This window comes from Leptonotus elevatus, chromosome 1, assembly GCF_054856555.1.
Source record: "Leptonotus elevatus isolate MCC_2025b chromosome 1, RoL_Lele_1.0, whole genome shotgun sequence".
In the NCBI taxonomy this organism is placed as follows: Eukaryota; Metazoa; Chordata; class Actinopteri; order Syngnathiformes; family Syngnathidae; genus Leptonotus; species Leptonotus elevatus.
This window is the reverse complement of record NC_141239.1, coordinates 38,740,808-38,751,430: the sequence shown is the minus strand read 5'-3', so window position 1 is coordinate 38,751,430 and position 10,623 is coordinate 38,740,808. Positions and strand designations below refer to the sequence as shown.

General features: G+C 39.3%; 1 protein-coding gene across 8 annotated transcripts in view; it reads right to left on the bottom strand.

Moving 5' to 3' along the window:
* Window positions 1-4,810: 4,810 nt before the first annotated feature.
* LOC147182003 (activated CDC42 kinase 1-like) overlaps window positions 4,811-10,623 on the bottom strand; it is a 57,206-nt gene continuing 51,393 nt past the window's right edge. For all 8 annotated transcript variants that reach the window (XM_086098110.1, XM_086098126.1, XM_086098120.1 and 5 more), the window contains 2 exons: window positions 9,335-9,465; window positions 4,811-8,700 (listed from right to left, as the gene is read on the bottom strand). In XM_086098110.1, the coding sequence (XP_085954236.1) occupies window positions 8,694-8,700; window positions 9,335-9,465 (138 nt within the window). In that variant the 3' untranslated portion in view covers window positions 4,811-8,693. The remainder of the gene's footprint in view (window positions 8,701-9,334; window positions 9,466-10,623) is intronic.

Here is a 10,623-nt window from a genome sequence, read left to right as displayed (position 1 = left end):
TTCAAACAATTAAGAGGGTCAAAAGTACCGGTATTAGGACAACTGCAATTCAAATCTTCATGGAGAGTCTGCATTTAAGTTGAATGCTGAACTGGGTCACGTTTCCTAGTAAGCAGAAAGCTGCTGAGTGGGATTTTAAAGTTAAAGTACCACTGATTGTCACACCCACCTAAGTGGGGCGAAATTTGCTCTCCGCATTTGACCCATCCTCTAAGGGAGCGGTGAGCAGCAGCAGGGGCCGTGCTCGGGAATCATTTGGTGATCTAACCCCCCAATTCCAACCCTTAATGCTGAGTGTCAAGCAGGATGAGCTACGTTGAATTTATCGGACCCAAACACAGTAACCTCAAATTCAAGTGAACGGAAGAAACTGCGGGGGACTCCTGCTTCAAAGGGGCGGCTAAAGTCTGCACAACATTCATGCTACATTCGCACCAACTGCGTGGTAGGCGTTTCAGGCGGCGCGTTTGCATTGTGGTCAACAAAACAAACCTTATAAGCTACCCATCACTAACTGTCATTGTCACAAAGGAACAACAAAACTTCGTTTGGAGCATCCATACAGCAGATTTAGTAAAGTGCAAAATCCCACAAAATAAATACTATAGCTAAAGCTATTTAGCGCTACCACCGGCCGCCAGATTAAGTGGAAGTAAACACGTACCTAAAAAAAAAAAAAAAAATAATAAAAAAAAAGGCGCTGCTGGAGGAAATAGTGCCCCGGCTGTATAGTGCCAGGAAAGAAATAGAAGTACTATAGTAGTTGTTCACCTCTCCGGTGTTCCAAAAAACTCTCAAAATGCTAGCAAAGGAACTGTTAGAAAACAATTCACTGTTTTCTTGCGTGCTGAAATAAAACTCAAAGTTGAGATCTAGTGAAGAGGTTTCTTGCAAGCTTTATTATTTAGAAATTTCTAAAGTCACTTTGGACCCTTGCTGAATCAGAAGTGGTCGCAAAATGTGCCCTTCTCTCTCCACTCCTCCTCACTTATACAAAAGCAGTGTTTACAAAAAAATACTCTCCCCCTTTTACATCCTGTCCTGTTGGCAGAGTGAAATACACAAACAGATAATAAAACTTCAGTTCCTATCTTAGTCCACTACAGATGTGGGTAAACAATTGGTCCCGGCACCTCCTGGACCAGGTAATTTATGGACAGACCTCTGCGTGCACTTCCAGACATTATTCATTCAGATAACTCAGAAACCTTACTAGACATTCCTTTAGATTGAATAACATATGAATTAACTGTCTTCTTATTATTACACAGCTCTAACTAAAATCAAAACGGTTAAAATATAAATCGAAACAGTAAAACAATGTTAATAATGTTAACAGAACCCTTTCAGAACGCATCCCACGCTTTTGGTGTGAATGTAGCATAGCTCTCTCTCGTGGTAGTGTACGCACGCCTATGGGCTTCTTCTACGCATTTGCCATTGGAGCACAGCACTGCCACATGCTGGTAGTGGCAAGGTATTTTCTTGACTCCATCGTGCCTTCCGTCGCTTTTCCGGACCATCAGAAAGATGAAACATGTAATGACACACTTTTCGTCACAATTCATCAGCGGGAGAGGCAAATAGGTTTTCCATTTTGACAGCTGCAATGAGACCAATTAGAGTGAGCGGTAAACTATTCCTAATGTTTCAATAAATATTGCAAAAAGAGATGAGTAGAGGGGGCATCCTTGTCTTGGCCACGGATGGAGTCTAAAACTTGGTCCCTTTTGTAATAACAAAATCTTTGGGTGAGGTGCATGGTGTTTTAAGCGAGAAGATAAAATTCCAAATAATATCCATCTGGTCCGGGTAACTTTTTGCTTAGCTCATTGCTGCTTCATGGGGGTTATGTCATCGTCAGGGTCCTGACATTTTTTCACACCAAACACAGCCAAGCATGCCTTTCTGGACCTTTCTTTGTGCGCTGGGACACAGCTGGGATATAAATAGACCTCATTCAGCCTGTCCTCACACAATCGGAAGCATACAATTGAGATAAATAATTAAGACTCAGAGGGAAACAAAGGTCCAAGTTGCCCAATCCATCCATTTTCTCTACACACTCATTAGGGTCGCAGGTGAGTTGGAGCCGATCCCAGCTGAGTTTGGGCGAGAGGCGGGATACTACTTGGACTGGTGACCAGCCGATCTCATTTGAGAATCAACCATTCACATTTCTGCGACATTCAAAGTCTTCTAACTAACATGACATGCAGAGTGTTGGAGTTCCCAGAGAAAATGAATGCAAGGACAGGGAAAATATGTAAACCTTGAAGACCAGAGACAAGATTCAGACCCCAAATGTCAGATCTGTGAGACATGCGAACTACTCGGTCACTCGGTTGCCTCAATTTACATCCTCATCCTCCCTGAATACATATCGTTCGTAGTGTATTCTGATTACTTTGGATTGAGTGTAACAGACTAGAAGTCCAAATTTAAGGGATACTGGAACATCTTTGTGAATAAAAAGTAACTGAAACTACATTTTAGATTTTACTGTTATAAAACTGAAACTAACTATACAGTATAGAGAAAATGTCCCTCATTTCCGTTTTTGGCAATTAATATCATGCTTGAGTTTTCAGGGTTCATTTTAAATGTATTTATTTCTGTATTATTTTTTTTGTCCATACAGAAGAAGGAAGGTTGAACAATCATTCGGGAAATTCTTTATTAGACAATACATTTTAGACCTTTTTTTTCAACAAATACGCCATACATTTAATAAAATAAATAAATACAAATACTAAAATTAAAAAAATTAAAACTTTTTTTTAAATAAAAAAACTACCATTAGTTATTATTATTTCAAAGGCAACAAAAATAGATCCACTTATCTGCTTACATCATTTGTTACATTCTGATCTTACTATTTTTTTCCATTCTTTAAAAAAAATAAAAATAATAATAATGAAAGCAATCTATCATTAATTACCCTGCAGGTGCCCCACTGCTCCAAAATTTCTAACAGCAGCAACAACAACATTAGCAATTTGCTCAGGGACTTTGTAATGAATGATACTGTACACACACATTCACGCATGCATCTTGATCATCGCGATGAATTGAGATTTTCCCGCATGTCTAATTATTAAAGAATTATGTACTGAGTGTTGGGCTGTGGTGTTTCCTCACCTCCGCCATCCTTTAAATGTTCTTGGATCATTTGGAATAAGATTGTGAAGCTCCAGCTTTAAATCAAAAATTAAAGCTCGCTTACAAATAAACCCAGTCCATCCTCGCATAAATTGTCTAAGCAAGCAATGCAATTGCGCAGTTTGAAGGTCAATTGATATTGAGTTGTCTGAATCAATCCAAAAATAATGCATGTGAGATCCGGGGGAAGTCTTCCAACAGCATCTGCATGTTGCAGAAACATCGATGGCCAGTACAAATACCAACGCACGCTACAGATTGGTGGACTGGTGGACTGGTTTCGCGGACGTGTTAGGAGTTCGATTCATGTGTCTTGTCTGCACACATTTTGCAAATGCACTGTATAAATGCCCGCGCTCCTGGTTGGTGGGCTGTTTTCACGCTCGCTCCTGGTTGGCTGCTGTCCTCGGCTTCCTCGTGCGTCAGTTTTGAACGTGCCGTTTACAAACAGCAACAGAAATCCGTCTGACTTCTTTTTTCATCTCATGTCGCCAGAGTAGCGAGGTTGGAAGGGGTAGTAGAAATATTTGGGGGAAATGAGGGGGCACTCCTCAACCTTTATTGAGAAGTTTATCGAAGATGACATCGCGTCATCGCGGTTCATCTGCAGGGCTGAATTTCTACTATCGCCACACGTCAACTTTATGCTTCATGTTTCAAGTGTGATTTAATTAAAGACAAATAAAAATGTAACACTGTTACTCAAAACAGCTTTGTATATATTCACTGACGTGTCAGTAGTCTCCCTTCCAAGTACTCTTTCCCGCCCGCGCAGAGCGCATTTCAGGCTTTTGATGACGTATGAATTAGATGCATCGCATACATATCCGATTTATATCCACATACGAAAGAGACCCAGGTCGGATGTGAAAAAAATCGGAATTGCACCGTTCACACTGCATGAAAAAATAAGATACTTGTGAAAAAATCGGAATTGAGCTGCAGTGTGAACGCAACCTTAGTGGTTAGCATGTTTGCATCACAGTTCTGAGGTTTTGGGATTTAGTCGAGTGTTGCATGATTTTCTCTGTGTACTCCGGCTTCTTTTCACATTACATGTATGATGTATAGACATGGACTTGAAATTGGCCGGAGTTAATAATGTGAGCATGAATGTTTGTCTATTAGACGTCTCGTCTTAGTTTAGACCAAAATTAGCCAGTCTATAATTGGTCTATATTTTAGCTCGAATCTAGACAATACAATGAATCAAGTAAACATTAACTATTAAATAAATAAATAAATAACAGTAGGTTGTATAAATGATGGTAAAATCTTGGATTATTACGATTTAAAGAGTGATTGATCAATGTACAGTGTAGTTCATATTTAGACTTGATTTAGACGTCTAAATCAAGTTCCCATTTCAATTCACTTTAGACCAAATCTGGACGATTGAATTAAATACACTGAATAATGTGTATTGACACAACAAGTGAATAGATCATCAGTGTGAAACATAATGCCAGATCGCACGATTCCCGAATAAAGCAGCCAAATACTATACGCATAACATGAGTGATGACTGAATGAAACTGAATGGGATTTACTAAAATCATAATCCAGGCAGCATGATATCCCAATTAAGCAGTAAATTCATGTTCCACAAAGATGACTCAGAGAAAAAAAGATTCATAAACTGGGAAAAGAGAGTTGGAAAATAATTTATTCTTTAGTAAAAAATACATATAAATTCGACAGCATTAACTTCCCATGAACATTTCCAACAGCCCAGAAGAAGGAAAAAACTAAAACATCTGTTTAGTCGGCATGAAGGGAAAACATTGGGGAGCAAATACATACAGGTACAAATGAGGCAGAAATGACAAGTGTGAGGGGACAGAAAAACAGCAAAAACAATATAAAACACATGACAAATATGCATAACATTTACAGAAGAGTTGTCAAACATCAGTGTGACTTTGAGTTGATCATCAAACCACAAGGTTCATCGCAGTCCTTCAAACAGCAGCTCAAAACAAAATTGACGCCAAACAATCACGCAGGTGAGAAACTTGCTTCTTTACAAAAAGGCAAAATTCCAATCCAAACGCTTGACACTGAAAATGGTATCTAACATTTTTTTTCTTTCTCTCCCTGCATCCCAAAGAGCTATGACGCGAGCCGCCTTATTGCACATGAAAGAATGTCTTTACTGACTCTTGTCATCCAAAATAAGCACATCATGAAATATATTTTCAACTTATCTTGAAGATTGGTCGCTATTGAAAGCTCCTTGGGCTCAAAAGTCAACATCTGACTGACAGTTAACACTCAGGATTATTTTTGAGAGACGGCAAGCCATCATCGGGGGTCTGTTTGGGAAAGGAGGACGCAGGCATATTGTTTGTGTTTTGCCGACCACATGAAAGCGAATTTTAGAAGCTGCGAGTACTCGAGAAAGTCTTTAATTTCCTTTTCTCTTTGAACAAAAGGCCCAAATACTTACCATGTGGATTGAGTTTCATGACATATTGACAGCTCATTGTTGAGGGATTTGATTGAAAAATAAATCAGAGGTTTTCATCATAATATAGAAACAAATGCTCAGACTATAGAGTGCAGGGTTTTTCCTGTGTACAAAATTCAGAGGCGGCCACCTCCACCGAATTTGCTCGCTACCTCCAGCCTGAGCCAGTAGTCAGGTTTCCATCCAAATGTTTCGAAATGTTTATGCAAATTTTGTGAAACTGCGCAAAACGGACATGCGACTTATGCCCGTTTCCATCCGCTCTTCTTTTGCGAATATGCGCCGCGAGATGACGTTGTAGTGACGGAACTTTGTGACAATGGGGAGTTCCAGGTGGGAATGTTGGTTTTGACGGACTGAACGCAAGTAGTTTGTCTTATTAGCTTGTAAGTGAAGTGTGTCGTTACATTGAGACCTGATTTTAATAAAGCCATCTAAAATTGCATAAATGTTTTTTTTCTTTAATTAATTATAAAAAGAATCGTGTTTCTTCGTCTCCCCAAACATATCTTACTTTATCATCCGCCATTTATTGCGACTACAAACGTGCGTGTGACGTAGTATCGGTCAAAACGTGCGACGTATATCCGGTCTTGTCGTCGCAAAACTTTTTTCCATCGCCAAAAAGCGCATTTTCCTTTTTTTGCAAATTTTGGGCCTTTTTCCCCCCGAATTTCTGCCGTTTCCATCCAGTTTCTTTGTCGCAATTCTTGAAAATTCGAATAAAAATAGGTGGATGGAAACCCACCTACTGATATCGCTCAACACAGCTGAAGCTCGGCAGCAACGCATTTTAACTGCAGTTGAAGTGTTGGGCCATTATGGAGGCGCTATATCAACAGCAGTGCACCGAAAAGACCTGAAGCAACAACCAAAGAAGAAGCATTTTTTTTCTACTTTAATGTACCGAAGAAGAAACAGATCATGGAGCAACATTTGCACACGCCCATTTCCTGGTTGTGAGGCCAAAGTCGTGGATGAATTTTTAATGATTGTTGTTAAAAAAATGACAAAAATTAACTTTGTATTCATATAATTTCTCATTTCTAATCCCTGATCGTAAAATGGCTGCAGGAGGGCGGCCGATAATGGTATAGGTCACCGCCGCGAGATACCTTAAAAAAAGACTGGTATTGGCACCGATACTGATACCTGGTATCGGTAGTCACCCATCATAGTCAGGATGATACCACCTTTGCCTCATTTTGAGCCAGGAAAAACCCTGATTGAGTGGACATAAAAAGTCTACACACCCCTGGTTCAAATGCCAAAATTCAAAACTTCTTCCATCAGTAATGTGACCTGTACAACTCAACTGAAAACCTTTCAAGTCAAAAATAAACAATGTAGGTAATGGGGTTGCACAAGTGTGCACACCCTCTTATAACTTGGGAAGTGGAGTGTTCATAATTAACCAAATCACATGCTACATGTCACATGTTGAAAAACTCTTTCCAAAAATGCTGATAAACCTCCAATATGCGTTTTCCAAGGGAAAAAGGGGGTTGGAAGTGTTATTTTAGTGATGAGTGGTATTGTGTTTGCGCCATAGAGGAAATATTGGCCCGTATGTGTTTGAGAGAGGGATTTACAGTATTATAATTTTTTTTAGACAAATGTAGCTTTTTATGAGGAGGGGCGAGACGGCCAGTTCTTGGTAATGTCACTGATGTGCCATATTTTCTCCACTTGACTGCCTTCAATGTGCTCCATCATAAATTTAACACCTTGAAAATACTTTTGTACCCTTCTGATATGGTTGAACAATGACATCCCTCTAATTCTGTGAAAGCTCTCTGGCGCTATAAGATGCGACTACATATTGCTTTTATTCAAGAAAGGCGGACCTGACTGAGGACAGACATGAGAGCACAGAAGAGTCAACTTGGTGGCGAGTTCTCCAAACCTATGTAGGCAGTCAATTGAAACGTTTTGCCTTCAATTGAGACTAAACAAATGACATTTTTTGATGACCTTTTGGCAAAGTTGGCCGGTGTGAAAAAAGTTATTCTATCCATGCTGTCCAATTTATTATCACCTTCCACATTCGCTTCCAACAGGACTTTGTAACGACTTGAAGAAAAGACCAGGATATGCCTCACCCGTAATTGTAGCACTCATTTTTCAGAGTCTGACAAAAAAGTTTGACATACAAACCTAACAGTGTCAGAAAAGTAGGATTGTTGCCATGTCTGCTTTGGGAAACTCATACAAATTCTTAAGTGGAGCAATTTCTTCTTTCAGTCCAAATATGAGAAACTTTTTTCAGGAGGTGCTGACATTTTGTTCTACAAACGTCAATTCCAATGAAGCTGGGCATTGTATAAAAAGTAAATAAAAACTAAATGCAATGATTTGCAAATCCTTTTCAACTTCTATTCTATCTAACACTGGAAATACAATGTATTTGATGTTCAAACTGATTATTGCCCCCCCCCCCCATTTTTTTTAAAATCTCATTTTGAATGTAATGCCTGAGACTCAATGATGTGATGTGGTCTGACGAGTCCACATTTCAAACTGTTTTTGGAAACCAGAGAGGAGAGGACGTCAGAGAGGAAGAAGGATGACCCAGATTGTTGACAACGCAAAGTTCAAAAGCCAGCATCTGTGAGGGTATGTTAGTGCCTATGACATGGCTAACTTGCGCATCTGGGTCGGCAACATTAACGGTGGAAGAAACATACAAGTTTTGGAGCATTCAGGGATGTCTTAATTCAACAACATATTCACCAAGCGACATCTTGTACGCGTTACAACAGTATGGCTTTGTAGTAAAAGAGTGCAAATACTAGACTGGCCTGCCTGCAGTCCAGACCTGCCTCCCACTATAAATGTATGGAACTTTATGAAGCGCAAAAACACTAGACTGTTGAACAACTCAGGTTGTACATCAAGCAAGAATGGAAAATAATTCCACCTACAACGCTTCAACAAATTGTGTCCTCAGTTTTCAAACACTTATTGAGTGTTCTTAAAAGGAAAGATGCAACACAGTGGTAAAGGTGACCCCTTTCCCAGCTTTTTCTTGTTGAAGTTATCAATTCAAAATGAGTTTCCTTTACAGCCTGCAAAAATGAGGAAGATTCGAATTAGATTAGGGGAAAAACCTTGAAAATAAATATACAATCAAAACTCAATAGGAGTCATATCACTTTTGATACAGCACAAACACTTTAAGATTACAATGGAACCCTTGCCGTATATTTTTAACTATGTGTTCTCCCAAAAACGTATTTGATACAACAAAATACATAACCAACACCAATGACACTCTATCAAAGACAAACTATACTTAACATGCACCCATTTTTTATTTATTTATGAAATTATTTTTACAATTCTACTCCAGTTCTGTAGGTGGTGGTAATGTGGGCAGGGGTTAGGCCACAAAATGTAAAAAGAAGAAAAAAAGAGTGGCAAGGATTTTTTATTTTTGCAATATAGCACTCGATATCAGTTTACCAATATTTTCCTGGGACAATTTATTTTTTTACCCCATGTCTATCCCAAACCACCAGGTTTGTTCGCTAGCTAGCTAAAATATCTCAGGTTTTTTTGGGGGGGGGGGGGGGGGTTGTTTTTTGTCCTTCTATGGCGGAAGTTTACAAGATGTGTGTATGTAAAGAACAATTTGAGCAACAAAGGGGATACTGTATGCGCATAATTGAGTCAACTTGCAATGACCAAAGTGAGCGGTACCTCTGTTGTGTTGTGGATCCATAGTCATCCAACATCTGAGTGCCGGCCACCTCCAGGTTCCAGTCACACATCTCCAGCAGCTTTAGACACTCGGGCCTGCTCCTCAGACCCAAACAAAACAACTGCTCCACCTATGGGCAAACAAAGCACTGATTAAAACTCCAAGCTTGAAGAACTTGGAGGAGGGAGAGAGGATGATTTTTATTGTCGGACATAACATAACAATGGAAGCATTCTTGTGCTTGAAGCAGTCACAAAGCCCATTTGAAAACTGCTTAGTCCAAATGCGCCACCATTGTTTGGATTGAAAGCAAAACCTCTTGATGGCCTTTTTCTTTATCTTCTAAACTTTTTGCTGGTTATTAAGAAACATTGAATTGCTCCCTCGAGTCCTTTACTATCCACACATACCTTTCAGTTAGAGTAAGTAAGCTGCACAGCAGTGGCAGACACAACAAGGGAGGGAGCGGCAGAAATATTTACAACCTGTTCATCACAGCTGCAATGGCCTAATTTTCCCGCAAGGATCAACAAAGCGCGTTATAGCCTTAGAGGAATCCACGTAGGGGGGAAAAAAAAGGCAAACATCAACTTTCAATGACTACCTGTTTGCAGTTACAGTATGCTGTACATAAAATATTATTACTCAGAATGGTGCAAGGGTTGACCTGGAATGCAGCAAACAGGATCTCTGTGGAGCAGCAAAACATTTTACCACCGACGACTGCACTTCCCTCAGTGCACCACAAATGTTGCCTCTATTACAATGGGCCTTTATTTTGATGGATTATAATGATTCGACAATAGACTTGGGGCTGTTAAAACAGTTTTAAATCTTTTGTCTTTGATGTGGGGATTTTTACTTTATACATAAAGCAATAATTTACGTCTGAAATGTTAATGATTTTTCCCTTGGTTTTCGGAAAATATAACAATGATGTGAAGTGATGGAAAGAAAACAGACTGAATGATGGCAAGCAGGCTCTTGATGAAAAAATATATTGATAGAAGCATGAATCAGTGACTGTCAAGGACATATCAGGACACACCCCTCATATTATGACACAAAATAATGAAGATGATAGATTAGTAATGTTGCCTGGTCAATGTAGAAGACAGGTAGTGATGGAATATGGAGGTATGGGCAATTTCATAAAAAAAAAAAAAAGGGGAAAAAAGTGTCCTCGGATTGTCCTGTTTTTCATATACATGCCATAAGGAAATTGTAGAAGAATTTAGAGTTCTAATTGGAGAATTCAAATGTTGTGATTCAGGTTTTTCATAAACAA